This window comes from Neoarius graeffei, chromosome 12 (genome assembly GCF_027579695.1).
Source record: "Neoarius graeffei isolate fNeoGra1 chromosome 12, fNeoGra1.pri, whole genome shotgun sequence".
Classification (NCBI taxonomy): Eukaryota; Metazoa; Chordata; class Actinopteri; order Siluriformes; family Ariidae; genus Neoarius; species Neoarius graeffei.
Genome location: NC_083580.1, coordinates 34,598,389 through 34,615,508, shown reverse-complemented (window position 1 = coordinate 34,615,508; position 17,120 = coordinate 34,598,389). Strand labels below are relative to the sequence as shown.

The following is a 17,120-nucleotide window of genomic DNA, read 5'->3' as shown; positions in this document are numbered from 1 at the left end:
TTCTAGCGTGAGGAATACGTGTTGGTAGCACCTAATGCAGGTATATACTGTAATTCCATAGACTGAAGCTTTATCCATAGACACAGTGGGCTGGAAAGCCACTCTGCTCAAGTTGTGTGGCTGAATTCCAAATCGCTTTAACTCCCCTATATAAGTGCACTATTTAAGGTTGGAAATAATAGCTCATGCAGCCTAGATAGTGCTCTACATATTCCATGTTGTGTCATTTGTAATTCAGCCTGTAGCATCTTCAAGTGTTGGATTTAACAGTAACTATATCCAATAGCCAATCACAAAGCTATTAAGTTGTCACGTGTCGCTTCAATCACGACTGCACTCGTCAACAGTCGGGGATATGTGCGTGCCCTGTCGGGAGTCGGCTCTGAAATGGGTCGGTTCGGTACCGCGTGGATCGCCGTGGTGTGCGGCTAGCTTAAGTCCATGCTTAATCTGGCTTCTGCAGTAAACAAAGGTTGCACGTTTGATGTCAGGGCAGATTTGTTGTCATTTTTTTGGCGCAGATTGTGACGTTCTAAAACGCAAACCTCCGGTTATCTCTGTCCACACGAAAAGGCATACACGGAGTTTTCAAAAATCTTCACTTTGCCCGGAGTTTTTTTAAATATTCGTTTTTGATGAGTTTTCATGTGGATGACAGGCCAAAACGTAGAAAAATATCTTCGATTTAGCAGATACCCGGCTACGTGTGGACGGGGTCTTAGTGGAGTAGGTTCAAGTGCATTGTCACTGTTGGTCAATGTGAAAATTTTTAGGTACATTAGTAGATCTGTCAACAGACAGTGCATTGCATAGTACTGACTGTCTGTACTGAATGTTTTTACATCTGCTGGAAGTGAGGCAAAGTCTACTGCAGATGAATGGACTTCTGGAACGGCATCACGATTGATATGGTGTTTGTGCATTTATTTTTGCGATGCATTTTTTTTTAAATTTCCCTAATAAATTAATATTCATGCCATTGATTATACTGTACCTTGTATTCATTACTTCCAAAAAGTCCACTGGGTACTATAACCAGAAGTTCAGATGCAGGCGAGAGTGGGTAGTGTGCTAAAATGGAGTTATTTTGCTGGAGGGCAAATTTGAATGCTGTGCTGTTCCTAATATAAATTATGGATTGGGATAGACCATTCCAGGGCTGGACAGTTTCTGGGAAGAATAACTAATAGAAAGGTGTTGATAAACATTGGAAGGTGCAGAACTGCTCATCATGAGGACATCTGCTCCTCTGTGGCTTTTTTTTAAAAATATGTACATGGAGGGTGAACCATCTATCTTGCCGCTAAGCATTTTGTACAGGGTAACCAGCCTCTGAACTTGTCTTCTTGTTTCTATACTGTCCCAGTTGAGGTCTTCTAGCACTGCTGTCACACAAGTTGGGATTGTAATCACTCTTGACAAACCTGCGTTGGACTTTCTGAAGGGTGTCCTTGTATTTCTTGGTTCCAGGGTTCCATGATGCATTCCCATATTCAAGGTGGGGTTGCACTATGGTTTTGTACAGGTTTTCCTTCACCGTTCTCGAACAGGAGTGGAAATTGCTTTGAATGAAATTTAGCATTCGGTTTGCTTTAGTTACAGCTTGGTTTGTCTGCTTGTCCCACTTAAGGCTGTTTTGGATGATGAGTGAGGTATTTGCCTTCTTTCACTTCAAGAGGAACACCAATCATTTGGTAGGAAGTTTTTTCCTAGATTTCGTTTTCTGGAGATTCTCATCACTTTGCATTTTTCCGTGTTGAATTTCATGCCTCATTTGTGTGACCATGTGACCAGGTTGTTTCAGTCTGTCTGAAAAGAGTTTAATCAATCATGGGGGGGGTGTATTGATCTGTAGGTGATGCAGTAATCAGTGAATAGCTTCAGACTAGATATGACCATTTGATTGATGTCGTTTATGTAGAGGATGAATATATGTGGACCTAGTACAGTCCCTTGGGGTACTCCACTTACCACAGGCATCCAACTAGATGAACTTCTGTTTACCACGACCTGCTGAACCTGACCAACTAAGAAGGGCTAGATCCATGCCAGGGTCTTGCCTCTAATTCCATAGAAGCTGAACTTCTGAAGTAGTCGTCTATGTGGGACAATATTGAATGCCTTGCTGAAGTCAAGTAGCGTGATGTCAGTGGTCTGGTGGTTATTGTGGTTCAATGCCAAGTCATGGAGTGTAGAAATAAGTTGCGATTCATAGGATCTCGACTTCCAGAAGGCATGCTGGGCATCCAGGAAGATCTTGTTCTGTGATACATACTTCATTATTTGGCTATCAATTATGTGTTCCAGTATTTTACACGAAACGCATGTTAATGAGATTGGCCAGTAATTGTTTGGGTCAGATTTGTCACCTTTTTTGAAGATTGGAGTGACAGTAGCCCTTTTCCAGTCATCAAGGAGTTCACTTTCCATTAAGCTTTGCTGGGAGATGAATTGGAGAACTGCTGCAATCTTGGCAGCTGCCATCTGGTCCAGCTGTCTTGTTCACCTGGAGGTTCTCGAGTTACTTTTTCACTCCTTGGACAGTTGTGTGTATTTCCTCAAGGTCTGATAATGGAATTGCTTGTATTATAGGTAGAGTAGGATCTTCATTGGTAAATACACTTTGGAAGTGTTGTGACAGTGTTTCTGTCTTTGATTCATCAATTACTAGCTTGTTCTCTACTTTAAGTGTCTGAACATCAATCCTTTTTATCCTTTGAATCCTTTTTACGGGATTTGATGGACTTCCAGACCTTCCTAACATCTTGGGAAATTGCTAGGTCAGAAATGTATTTTCTGCTTGCTCTTTGGATTTCTTTATCTACTTCCTTCCAAATCCCCTTGAACTTCCAGTATTGTGGATTAGTTTTGTTCCATTTGACTTTGATGTAATACTGTTCCTTCTTTCTGCATAGCCTCTTGAGGTGCTGAGTGGTTGAACATGGTTTTGGAGGAGTTTGGTGGTGGTGTCCTAGAAGATATACTAGTTGTGGTTTACGGTTTTGTTTTCTGGTTCACTGCTAAGGAAGTCTTCAGAGAAGGTCTTGAGATGCTCCTTAAAGGCTGCTTCATCCATCTTACTCCACTGGTATACCAGTCTGGTTGGTTTGGTAGGCTTGGCTAGCACAATGGCAATGTTGACCATGACTGAGCATGAGTGGTCAGGTATTGGTGTGTTTGGGTAAACCTTCAGGACATGTTCTGGGTGGGTAATGAAGCAGAGAGCTAGTGTATTTTCAGTGCCATTGCTGTCACGTCTTGTTGAGAAGTTAACTTGCTGTTCTAACTTTAAGTTGTTTGCTCGCCCAAGGATTTGTTCCTGGAGGGGGCCCTGTGGGTTGATCAGTTCCTCTGACCAGTCCATATTGGGTATGTTAAAAATCACCTCCTAGTATGATGTAGGGAGATTGTTTGTCTAATTTTGTTGAGAGTAGTTTCTAGCAAAGTGAGGTCATTCCTTGCAAATGGTGGTTTGTACTAGCAATCTAAGCATTTTGTCTCATTTCTTAGTAATATTTGGTACCATATCTGTTCACTGCCTTCTTGAGATAGATCTGGGCTTTCAATGATTGGTATGTCATCTTTAACTACGATAAAGACCCCACCTTCCCTCCCATCTCTGCCTTCCTTTAATACAAAGCATTTGCTTGAGCAGAATTCTGAGGATACTATGCTCTAATTGAGCCAAGATTCTATTCTTAAAATTATGCCTGGAGACGTGTCCCCAACAAAAACTTGAAATTCATTGGTGTGTTTTTTTGATACTCCTTAAGTTAATTACAGCAACCAGTAATGCTCTCTTCCCTGTTAGTCTCAGCCCCATTTGGTAATTTCTAGTTGTGCTTGTTTGCTCAGGGATGCCATCTTGGTATTCTTCTTTAAGGCCATCAAAGAACAGTGTGTCATATGTTCATGATTTAAGATGGTGGACAATATGTTAGTTCACCCTGGTTTAGTTGATGAAATTCATATGAGGTGTTGGACACACCTGTACACTTGGTGTGTACCCATGCACACATCCACAACATTGCATAGCCTGGTCTTGATTCCTTACAGTGCAATCACACACATGGATGCTTTGGTCTGCGACACATTCTGTTTGGCTTTGGGTTTTGTTCAGTGTCTCCACTACAAACACCACTGATTTTTATCCATTTTAAGTGACTTAAGCAATCTATAGAGAGCGTGCACGTGACGTCACGAGGTCACGTGATATTCGTTATCCGTCATTTTGGACGGCAAGGTCACGCATAGAACTTAGATGAACCCGTTCTAATTATCAAGTGTGTGGGAGTAGATCTTTCGAGAATGGTTATATCTTGTTCAGCATTTGGTTGTACCAATAGACAGGGCCAAAAGGAGGGCCTGTCATTTTATAGATTCCCCGCAGACGAGGAGAGACGTGCAAAATGGGTGTCCGCTGTGCGAAGAGAAAACTGGTACCCCAGTTCTACCAGCCGAATTTGTAGTGAACACTTCATATCAGATTGGTGTAATCTTCTAATTCAATACTCCTAGTACATCTGTTAAGTTGATTTTTGGATTGAATGATAGCTGCATACTTAGAAACTAGACAGTCTCTAACGTTTAAAATGGCTATGCCTAGCCCTACTACCCTGGCCTAGTCTATGACAATGTTTTATCTTTTTGGCTCATTTATGCCTTTGAAAGGCCAATCCATAGTAGGGATGGCGAAAACTAAAAAAAAATCTTGACCGACCACCGAGCCTCATTAGCCAGTTAAAGTCAGTTAACCTATGAGTTTAAACAGGGATGCAAACGGCGGATGCGCCTTTTCCACGGCTGAATCACTGCGCAGACCCGATATTTTTTTTTTTTTGGGGGGGGGGGGGGGGGGGGGGGGCGTTGGAGTGTCTGAATAATTTCATCAGAGTAAATTCTATATTAAAATTACTAAATAAGCAAATGCCGTTACAGTCCATGAAAAATAGGAAGTATGAGAAGAAAACAATAAATCAGAAAGTTGCCCACGTTTTCGCGGAAGCTGCGCAAATGTGCGCAGCTTTTTGATTTACTGTTTTTCAGACAAAAACATGCATATTTACAACCCTGTCATTATCTGGAACCGAGTTTAAATTTCGAACATTCTTAAGATAAAACGTCCTGCATAGTCTCTTTATGATAAACATCTTAATGCCACTTACCCATGAGGTTATCAAGTAGACATTCTTCTTCGGGAACCTTCCAGAGGTATAGTTGGGATATCCATCCCGCAACAAAATATTTATAAGCTTCCAGGCTCTTGTAAGCTTTGAGGGCTTTGCCAGTGTAACACTATTCACGATTAACAAGAAAATTGTACATGTCGTGGTAGGCCAGACTGGGCAAATCGCCGGCACCGCAGCTCCGAATTTCCCTGAAGAAGGACTGCGGCAAGTTGTAATCCCCAACCTGGAACACTTTTCCACGTAACGCTGCCTCACGTCACCTTCAAGATGCTGAACAAACTTAGACAAGTAATCGCGCGATGTAGAATTTTCCAAATTTTCTTGGGGATTACTGCCTGGATCCATTACGCTTGCGCAAGGTAAACAATCCGGATACCGTCCAATATGCCGGAGTGGGCGGAGTACACACGTGCGGGTCACGTGACTGCACATCCTCTATACACATTCCATAAATCATGAATGAGTTGACCGCGATCATGAAATAACATGAGATTTGTAAACCTACAGTGGTGCTTGAAAGTTTGTGAACCCTTTAGAATTTTCTATATTTCTGCATAAATATGACCTAAAAACATCATCAGTTTTTCATACAAGTCCTAAAAGTAGATAAAGAGAACCCAGTTAAACAAATGAGACAAAAATATTATACTTGGTCATTTATTTATTTGAGGAAAATGATCCAATATTCATCCAATCCAATCTGAGTGGCAAAAGTATGTAAACCTCTAGGACTAGCAGTCAATTTGAAGGTGAAATTAGAGCCAGGTGTTTTCAATCAATGTAATGACAATCAGGTGTGAGTGGGCACCCTGTTTTATTTAAAGAACAGGGATCTATCAAAGTCTGATCTTCACAACACGTTTGTGGAAGTGTATCATGGCACGAACAAAGGAGATTTCTGAAGACCTCAGAAAAAGCATTGCTGATGCTCATCAGGCTGGAAACGGTTACAAAACCATCTCTAAAGAGTTTGGACTCCATCAATCCACAGTCAGACAGATTGTGTACAAATGGAGGAAATTCAAGACCTCACCCCAAAGTTCACCCCAAAGATAAAATACAACTGGACAATAAATGCAATATCATATATGAAATCCCTTGCCGTTCATGCAATAAAGTCTATATTGGTGAAACGGGCAGATGCTTCCACACTCGCAGGAAAGAACACCAATTAGAATGTGAAAAAGAAACAACAAAAAGACTCACAAGATCCGAAAAAGAAAAAGCAAGCCAAGAAAACTTAAAATCAGCCATTTCAGACCACTGCAAACGACAAAATCATATAATGAATTGGGAAGAGGCCAGAGTCATTCGCGCTGAAGAGAATAGATATCAGCGTTGGATTTTGGAGGCAGTGGAGATACGTAAGCGGGCGCAGAGGACGATGAACCGGGATGAGGGAGCGTACGCGCTGTCACACACCTGGAGCACAGTCCTGGGCCAGCGACCTGACAGCAGGAGGCGTGGACTACCTGTCAAATTGGGCGGGACGTTCACGCCTCCATAGAGTAACATCAGCTGATAAGGCACGTCACCACTCGACATTTGGTGACTGTTTTGAAGAAGGCGGAAGTGTTCGCCGAAACTGTCAACAAGCAAGGTAACATACTTAAAAATACGTGTCTTAAGAAACGAACTTAAAAGAATAGAAATTCAAGACCATTGTTACCCTCCCCAGGAGTAGTTGACCAACAAAGATCACTCCAAGAGCAAGGCATGTAATAGTTGGTGAGGTCACAAAGGGCCCCAGGGTAACTTCTAAGCAACTGAAGGCCTCTCTCACATTGGCTAATGTTAATGTTCATGAGTCCACCATCAGGAGAACACTGAACAACAATGGTGTGCATGGCAGGGTTGCAAAGAGAAAGCCACTGTTCTCCAAGAACAACATTGCTGCTCATCTGCAATTTGCTAAAGATCACGTGGACAAGCCAGAAGGCTATTGGAAAAATGTTTTGTGGACGGATGAGACCACAATAGAACTTTTTGGTTTAAATGAGAAGTGTTATGTTTGGAGAAAGGAAAAACACTGCATTCCAAGTACAATATTTTTGTCTCGTTTGTTTAACTGGGTTCTCTTTATCTACTTTTAGGACTTGTGTGAAAATCTGATGTTTTAGGTCAGATTTATGCAGAAATATAGAAAATTCTAAAGGGTTCACAAACTTTCAAGCACCACTGTATTTCTAGTTCTTATAACTAATGTTGGACTAATTATCCATTCATCCATCCATTATCTGTAGCCATGGACTAATTATAGATCTAAAATTAATGTCCCTAGTCCAAATTCATCAAAATAAATCAGAACATCCCTACCATAAAAGCAGTGAAATCTGTCAGTCAAGGTCCCTCTATCTTGTCTGTAGGTACAGGCTGTATGTAGTGGCTGATTTAGTGTTGGTAAAATCATTGCATGTTGTGAGTGGTGTATGGGCTGCATTGTTGCCACTTGCAGTGCAGTGTATGATGTAGGCTTCCACTGACAACATGGCAGCATTTTGGAGCGAATTTCCAAATTAAAACAAATAAAAAATACTTCAGTTCACAAATAAAATAATGAACAAAATGTGCTTTGACAAATGCACAAACATTATCAGAAAGTTCATGATAAAAAAAAACATCTAAAAGTTACAAGTAACAGATTAAAAATGATAAAAATCTTACCACAGCAAGCTGATTAAAAACATGTCCACTCTTGTCAAGGTCATCTCATCATCGAACGACTATATAAAATCCTTTATAAAAATCAAAGTATTCTCAGGGCTTTCTCCTATAAGGCATAATTCCTTGTTCTCTTTCTTTGAGGTGTCGATGATTCTTTGAGGTGTAACCCATAGTATAACAATAACATGCATATACCGCATAAACATCATACGAATAGTCTTCATGAACTACATTACTTATGATATAGGCTTACTACTGATGCACAAAATCATCATTATTATTATTATTACTACTATTATGTTTCCCCATCTATATTATAAAGGCCCAGGGTGACCAATAGCAACAGATCTACCAATTACAAGTGATTTTTCTTGGTTGTTTCATCCAAAGCTAGAGGGAGGCAAGTTTCAGCCAGCCGATAACTGCCAGGAATTAGTGAGATTTTGCAGGTGTCCATGGGGCCAAAAATCTGGTTTTTCCTACAGTGATTTACAACATTTGAAAGCTATCCTGAGACTGTTCAGACAGGCGGGACACACAGCAAATTAAAGAAGTGTGAAACTGAAAGGGTAGAAGTGCGGTATTGGGGCTTCCACTTGGGCCATGGGCAAGTGCATCCCCAAATTGATGAGAGAAGTGATTGCGGTCCACCTGAGACCCAAGACCAAAAAGGGGATGAGGCAGTTCTTGTGGCTGGCTAATATTGTTGGTTTGTACATTATTTTTATTTTTAATTTTATTGGTTTATTTGATAGGGACATTACATCTTAATGAACATTAATATAAATACATAGTGTAAAGATGCCGGTTCATGGGTGGTTCATGCCTAACTTTTCAGATGTCACCAGCCCGCTGACTGACCTCACTAAAAAGGGGGCACCAGATCCGGTCCAGTGGACGGAGCAGTGCGAACAGGCTTTTGCTCAGGTAAAGGCAGTTTTGTGTGGGGGCCCACTGTTGCATTCTTACTTTTTTCTCCCTTTGGTTTTACAGACCAACATGTCAGACAAAGGGCCGTTTTGACCCAGGTGGTGGAGGGGGAGGAATGTCCAGTGCCAAGGAACATCAGCCACAAGCTCTCCATGCGAGAGTCAAAGTACAGCACAATAGAGGAGTGTCTGGCCATCAAGTGGACAGTCTTCACTCTCCACTATTACTTGCTAGGATGCCCATTCACCCTCTGTTCCGACCATGCCCCGCTCCAGCGGCTCCACCGCATGAAGGATGCCAACATGCAGATCACTCGTTGGTATCTGGCCCTTCAGCCCTTTAAATTCGAGGTGGCCCACAGGCCAGGGGCACAGACGGTGGTGGAGGATTACCTCTCCCGTTGGGAGGGGGGGGTGGGGGTGTCAGCTGCAGGCCGGATGGCTCCCTGGCCTGAGTCAGGTGGTGGGGTTATGTGGCAGCAGGGGCATGGTCGAGAGTCGGCTGTGAACGGCGAGTTGCAGGTTGAACCAGCAGGTAACATGTGATGAGGTGCACCTGTGTCAAATTACTGGCTGTCTATTAACCTGTCTCTCTGTGTGTCTTTCAGATAGTCAGGAATGAGAGTGTTGTACCACCCCATCGCATGTTTGTCACTGAAAAGTGTATGCAAATAAAATAACTTGCTTGTTCTGTTCTGAAGCCCGTTTCCTGTTCCTCCATTTCCCACAATTAAAAAGTTGTTGCAAGATACTCTTCTCAAATTGAAAGACCACATGCTTGATTAAATATAAGGGGGACAAAAACCTACATAGGAATGTAACCTCCTTGTTTGTTTTTATAAGCAATTTCCATACATTCCCGCAAGTGGCATGTGTTTGAGAAGCAACGTATGGCTTTGGTTCAACTGTTTTCTAGTGTTCTGTTCCAATGAGTTTATCATTCCGACAGGAACTACTACATAAGGACAAAACCTTCTCTCCCCAGTATAACTGGCTGCCATTTCACCTTGTCACGTAGGTTCCGAGAGCACAACAGTGGCTCAGCATCCCCTTATTTGTCAGTTAAGTTTGTGGCTCAGCCTTCTGGTGCTGGTAGTGCAACACCCCCCACTCACTGGTCCACCCTCTATACAGGAAAATCATATGATTATCTAGACTGACGAGATAATGATGTGCTGATAAGAGAATCCTATTTGGTGTATTGGAATATTGCTTCTGGGGTACAGCACAGAGGGGCATGTCCCACAGTGAGATACCTCATTTATGCCATCAGCAAACTATGGTTCTACTTCTTTGTCTCCAGACCACCAGATGGCACAGTTTAGACTGTGTGAAACCCCTTGCGCTAGCCGCATCTCTTGCCGAGAATTTATACCCAAGTTGTCAACTCGTGACGTATGACGTGCCCTAAATGATAAAAACAGTAGCACATATGTCTATCGTTGCCTTTCGCTTTCTCGCCGTTGTCGAGATCAGACGTGGATGCAACACAGCTATCTTACGGAGTTATCTCTAACAGCTGGCTCCACAGTTTTACCCTTCGGGTTGAATAGATCATCATCAGTGGATTCCAGTTTAGAAAAGCTAGTCTTAGAAAGCGAGTTATCTTTGCTGTGCAGACCCACCACACCGGTCTAGCATGCTGACTAGCATTCGCAGCTAGGTACAGTCCGATGCCCACACCCCAGCATTGGAACACCGTACTATAAATCACCTCACACTCTTGTCTGAACGTGTGCTAGCACCCAGCCCCCGGCACAACACATTTTCTTAAACCATAACTGACGCCATCCCTGGCTTGGCATCGAGAGGCAAGTTCAGTTGCGTGGTGACAGACCTCTCCACCGGTCTAGCACAATCAGTAGCGCGCTAGCGCCCAGCCCCCGGTACAGCAGCGCAATAGCAAAACGACCACTACCTGTCCCCATTCCCCGGCGCAGCGTAGAGAAACAATAAATAAAGATCACCTGTTTACCCGTGCCTTTTTCCGCTTCACAAGTGCAAGGTGCTCAGCCCCCAGCACCAAAACATTTGTATGGCCTCAAGCTTACAGTGAATCAGATTGGATTACAGCACTGTTGACAAGCAGTTCTCTTGTGTGTTCTCTCCATGACGCATAACGTTAACTGATTGTGTGTTAATAGGCTACAATAATTAATACAATAACATTAACACAACTGGTAAGTATGGCCTGGTGTGTTCTGTGTGGTACACCCATGGAAGTGGAAGATCCACATGATCGCTGTCCCAGCTGCCTGGGAATTAATCATCTCGGAGAGGCTGTGACTGATCCATGTGTGCATTGTAGCCTGCTCTCCATACAACAATGGCAGGCACGATTAGCAGGCACTGACGGAAAAGAGGACTGCCTTCTCTCTTCTCCTCCAGCTCAGGAGCACGCAGGTAAGCGCCCAGTGGCTACGTGCCCAGTGGCTTCGCATGCTCCCCCAAAAGTGAAAAAGCCCAAACGTTCACAGGAGCTGACATACAGGGTAGATCAATTGACAGAGTGTTGCACAGATAAGAGAGATGCTTATTAGTATGCATTCACAACATGCGTCACAGCCTGGCTCTCAGACAGAGGATGAGGCCCCTCTGCCTGCTTCACAGCCAATCCTACCTCCATCTCCCCTACACAGAGAGGAGGATACAGTTTCTCTTGCTGCCACAGATAGCTTGCTTCCTTTGGGCAGAGATTTTTCATTCCCAGACGACCATGTTGCCTTCCACTCTCCTGCTACAGAGAGTGGCAGGGAGTCAGAGGACGAGCCAGAATCATCAGTGGTCAATGCCACTCTAGCAGGAACCATTCGAATGGCCCTGGCAAAGCTTAACATAGAACCTCTTCCTTAGAGTCTGGTGCAGACAAACCGCCTTTGCCGGTTATCCACACACAGCAATGATCTCTTTGTCCCTCGCTATGAGGACTTTGTTTAGATGTTTACTGAGGCACTAAAGGAGGCAAATACCAGTAGAATGGACCGTCCCACTAGACTGTTGGCTTCCATGTCAAACCCAGGCTCTGCAGGCCTGGGCCCCATGCCACCGGTGGAGTCAGCAGTGGTGTCACTGGTTGCCCCACCTGATGAAGCCCTTCATGCTGACCCGCGGTGCCCTAGCCCAGAGTGCAGATGCACTGACAATTTGGTGTGTAGAGCTTATAACACTCAGGCTACAATGGGGCGGGTCCTGAATACCATGGGCCATCTACTACTTGCTTTGCAGACAACCCTACAGCCAACCTCAGATGCGGCTGCCTCGGAGTTGATAGACACTGCTCTTCAGGGCGTGGGGGCAATGACTAAGCAGTGTGGTAAGTCTATGGGGCTGCTACTCCAAGCCCGCAGGCAGATCTGGGTAGCACAGTCCCCTCTTCCTGATGCAGCTAGGAATGTCTTGCGCCAACTACCCTTGGCCCCTGGGCAGGTGTTTGGCCTAGCAGCGCAAGAGGCTCTAAACCGCCGCCAAGTTGCTTCTGAAACACACTCCCAACATGTGAAACCGAGACCTGCTTTCAGACGACCTCAGGCATTGCCACCACCTACCTTTCGCGGCACCCCTTCCTACCGCCGCCATACAGCAGCAGCCTTCCAGCAGCCTCAGCGGAGGCAAACAGAACATGGCTTTCCCCAGTGCGGAACACGTGGCAGACCCCCTACCTCTTTTCCAAGGGCAACTTACAGCCGTCCCCCCAAAGCTGCACACCGCCCACAGTCACAAAGTCTTGATGGTGATGGTGCATGGCCGGCAGCAGAGCGTTTTACTCCTCAACAGCTGGAGTACTGGGGCTCAACAACGCCAAACCTGTGGGTCCTGAACACCCTCAAAGGTGGCTATCGACTTCAATTTTGCCACCGGCCTCCTCTAAACTTAGGGCTACGCGTCATGCGTGCTCAAAGCCCGGAAACACATTCTGCCCTACTATCGGAAATTCAGTCCCTCTTAAACAAAGATACCATAGAAGAAATAGACCCCCAGACACGTCGGGGTGTGTTCTCCACCTACTTCGTCGTACCCAAGAAAGATGGTGGGCTCCGGCCAATACTAGACCTACGGCATCTAAACACTTACCTCAAGCAGCTGCCCTTTCATATGCTGCGTACTTCAGACGTGCTCCACTCAGTGGAGGCGGGAGACTGGTTCATTACAGTGGATCTACGAGACGCGTATTTTCATGTACCCATTCATCCTCAGCACCGTCTCTTCCTTTGTTCCCATTTCAAAGGTCGCTCGTTCCAGTTCAAGGTGCTTCCTTTTGGGCTATCACTGGCCCCCCGGGTCTTTACCAGGTGCGTGCGCGAGGCCCTGTCTTCATTACATCGCCAGGGCATCCGCGTCCTACCCTATCTGGACGACTGGCTGCTTTGTGCACGGTCCCCAGAGCAAGCGCGTGCAAATGCTCAGATACTACTCAATCATGTTTCAGCTCTCGGTTTGACGGTGAACTTCGAGAAGAGCACACTGGAACCGACTCAGACCATCGACTTCATAGGCATTCACCTGAATGCAATCACGCTACAAGCGTGCCTGACTCAGGGAAGAATTTGCAACATACTGGGGCTGGCCACACAAGTCCGGTTGAGTCAGACCGTCCGCTATGGCCTGCTGCTGCGTCTTGCAGGCATGTTGGCAGCTGCAACACCTGTTATTTCATTAGGCAGGCTTCATCTCTGGCCTTTCCAATCATGGCTGAGGGCCAAGAGACTCTCAGCTCAGACCCAAAAGCGTGTGCTGGTGTCGATGACACCAAAGAGCATTGCCTCCCTGAAGCAGTGGGCACTGAGATCTTTTCTTCTGAGGGGAGTCACACTGGGACCACCCCCAGCTCAGAGGGAGGTCATCACCACGGATGCCAGTCAACACGGCTGGGGTGGAGTGTGGAATCACCAGGGGATTCATGGTGTGTGGCAGGACAGGTTCCGGTCCTGCCACATAAACTACCTGGAACTGCGGACTGGCTGACACTACAGAACTTCAGAGGACAGTTGGAACACAAACGTCCTTATTCGGTCGGACAACACTCCAACAGTATATCACATCAACCACCAGGGGGGACGAGGTCCTCCTTGCTGAACACCCTAACCAGGCAGATCTGGCTGTGGGCAGATGCACACCTGCCATCTCTGAGGGCAATACATGTGCCCGGGAAGAAGAATTGTGTAGCGGACACACTCTCTCGGGCGGGCCCCTCATGGGGGAGTGGCGCCTGAACGAGGAGGTAGTTCAGATGATTTGGAAAACATACAGACAAGCGGAGGTGGACCTATTTGCCACCAGAGAGACGACCCACTGTCCGAAGTGGTTCTCACTGCAGGGCGAGCCTGGGTCCCTGGGGCAGGATGCATTGGCCTATCAGTGGCCAAACCTGAGGCTGTATGCGTTCCCTCCGTTCCCACTGATATGGCAGATACTCGAGCGCATACAGACGACCAACCAGCCTGTGGTTCTGGTCGCGCCATACCGTGTATACAGTCCCTGGTTTTATCTTCTGAAAGCACTGTTGACAGGTCCACCCAGCCCTCTACCAGTCAAGACAGACTTGCTGACCCAGTTGAATGGCAGTCTGTGGCACAGACACCCTCACAGACTGAAGCTCTGGGTCTGGCCCTTGGGGGCTCATCCGGCATACTGGAATGTTCACAGAGGGTCAGGAACACTCTTCTAAATGCTTGTTCTCCATCTACATGCCTGGTGTATAGTGGCAGATGGAAATATTATTCAGCATGGTGTTCTGAACGCAGTATTGACCCAGTGGCAAGCACTTTCAAGAACATTTTGGAATTTCTGCAGGGCCTTTTGGAGGCTGGTTGCTCTGCATTGACCCTGAGAGGATATGTGGCTACGATGTCAGCCCACAGGGGTCCAATTGATGGAGACCCTGTCGGGGCACGTAAGATGATTGTGACCTTCCTGAAAGGTGCAAAACGTTTGAATCCACCTCGCAAATGCGTCATACCTCAGTGGGACCTCCATATTGTGTTGAACAGTCTCTGTAGCCCTCCATACGAACCTCTGGGGAGTGCTGACATTAAGTGGCTTTCAATGAAGACTGCTTTCCTGATTGCAGTGGCCTCAGCGAAAAGGGTAAGTGAGCTGCAAGCACTCTCGGTCAGCCCACTGTGTCTGCAGTGGGGGCCAGAGATCTCACGAGTGGCCAAACCCTACTTTTCTACCTAAAGTGTTGGGTCCAGATTTTGTTAATAGGCCTCCGATTATTCCTGCTTTGGATCCTTCAGATAATACACTGAACATGGACCTTTGTCCTGTTAGGGCACTTAGGCAGCATGTGACAGCCACAGCAGACTGGCGAACCACTGACCAATTGTTTGTGTGCTTCAATGACAGATGTAAAGGAGCGGCCTTGTCTAAGGATAGGTAGGCTCATTGGATTACAGACACTATATCTTACGCTTATTCTTCTACAGGCCATGACATGCCGACGGCAGTGAAATGTCACTCCACTCGTTCTGTGTCTACCTCTTGGGCTGCCCTGAAGGGTGTGAGTCTATTGGATATTTGTTCGGCCACAACCTGGACATCGGCCTGCACATTTTCCAGGTTCTACAGGATAAATGTGGCTACTAGTTCTTCATCATGCATGCAGGCTGTGTTTAGCGCTGCTCTATCTGTTCATTAGCTGTGGACAACAGCAGTTCCTTTCATGGGAGGTGTGAGCTTTACAGCCTCCACCAGTTCTTGATTGTTACAAATGCAATAAATAGAAGTGTAACTAATCTACTTGTTCAGTAAAGTGAAGTCAGTAACATAACACTAATCTGTGGTGTTTTTTCCTTTGTTATGTCTTATGTATTAGTTGGGCCCTCGTGACAGCTTGGACACAAGTCTTCCACACAGTCTAAACTGTGCCATCTGGCGGTCTGAAGACAAGGAAGTAGAACGCTGGTTACGTAGGTAACCGTGGTTCTACGACTGGTGGAAGACCGCCAGATAGACCAGTCACTTGGGACTCTGGTTCTGGCGAGAAAGGCTCCAGGCAATGATAGACATGCGTGCTACTGTTTTTATCATTTAGGGTACGTCATGCGTCACGAGTTGACAATTTGAGTATAAATTCTCGGCAAGAGATGTGGCTAGTGCAAGGGGTTTCACACAGTCTAAACTGTGCCATCTGATGGTCTTCCACCACTCGTAGAACCACGGTTACCTACGTAACCAGCGTTATAGTTGCAACCTAAATATTTACTATTACCTATATACAATTTGTAGTAAATCTCTTTTAGTGGCATATTTGAAATGGCAATTCAATACATAAACCAATGAAATTCTCTCTTTCATGAATGATAACCACCATTTTCACTTACAAGCTAGACTACGGTGGTCAAAAACAAAAATTTATGTTCTTGTAGTTAACTCCAACTAAAATACATATGATCACACATGAGATTCAATTTGGAGATAATATGTTGATAATTTGAATAAAGAGTTTAAATACATTACAAGTCATTCATGAGTTATGACACAGAGAAAACCATGATATGAAAGCATCCACAACTGTGCTGGTCAGATACCAAGTGTTAAAAAAAATTATAAAGGTCAGGACATGACAAAAACCAAAAAAAACAATACCTGGCATAGGAGAATACTTCCAAATTGGAAATGGAGGAGTCTACAGAGCTGAGAAAAACAACTTCCTCTTCATCCTTAATTTGATCGTTCCACCCCTGTTCTGACTTGGTGCTTGGAGTTTCTCGCTGAATCTAAAGATAACAAACCAAAACAGCATCAGCTGTTTATCAAAACCTCAAAACTATCTGAACACCTTGTCTCTGCAGAAGTAAGGAATAAAAACCTTGTACTCTTCAATCCATGACAGCAGGCCATTGAATGTAAAGCTGGCCCAGTTTCCAGCATAGTAGTTTCGCCTGTAATACATGAAAGACATTTTCCTCAGACTTGACAGGAAGTATTGGAACGGTACTGAATAATGTTCATGCACTGAGGACAATAAAATTCAGTAATGCTGAGACCATTTCAGCAGGACAGAAAATACTGTGGACAAGGTTTAATTAAATGTTTGCATGTGAAAAATGTGCAAGCGTAACACCCACAAAAACATGCAAGTTCAAAAAAGCTTTAGATTAATCAATCAAACGTATAGAAATACTTGTTTGTTAAATCTAAACAAATAAGTATGCATGTTCTCCCTGTGTCTGCGTGGGTTTCTTCCAGGTGCTCCGGTTTCCCCCACAGTTCAAAGACATGCGGTTAGGTTAACATGGGGCAACCATGGCCCGAGGTTGAGTTGAAGTGTCCTTGAGCAAGACACCTAACCCACAACTGGTCCCTGGGTGCTGTAATATAGCTGCCCACTGCTCTG

The 17,120-nt window shown here is 45.0% G+C and overlaps 1 protein-coding gene across 3 annotated transcripts in view; it reads right to left on the bottom strand.

The window, feature by feature from the left end:
- The window catches only part of chm (CHM Rab escort protein), a 377,848-nt gene that overhangs the window by 213,044 nt on the left and 147,684 nt on the right, over positions 1 to 17,120 (bottom strand). For all 3 annotated transcript variants that reach the window (XM_060935797.1, XM_060935798.1, XM_060935799.1), the window contains exons 3-4: positions 16,593 to 16,665; positions 16,370 to 16,500 (exon numbers count right to left, since the gene is read on the bottom strand). In XM_060935797.1, coding sequence (XP_060791780.1) covers positions 16,370 to 16,500; positions 16,593 to 16,665 — 204 coding nt within the window. The remainder of the gene's footprint in view (positions 1 to 16,369; positions 16,501 to 16,592; positions 16,666 to 17,120) is intronic.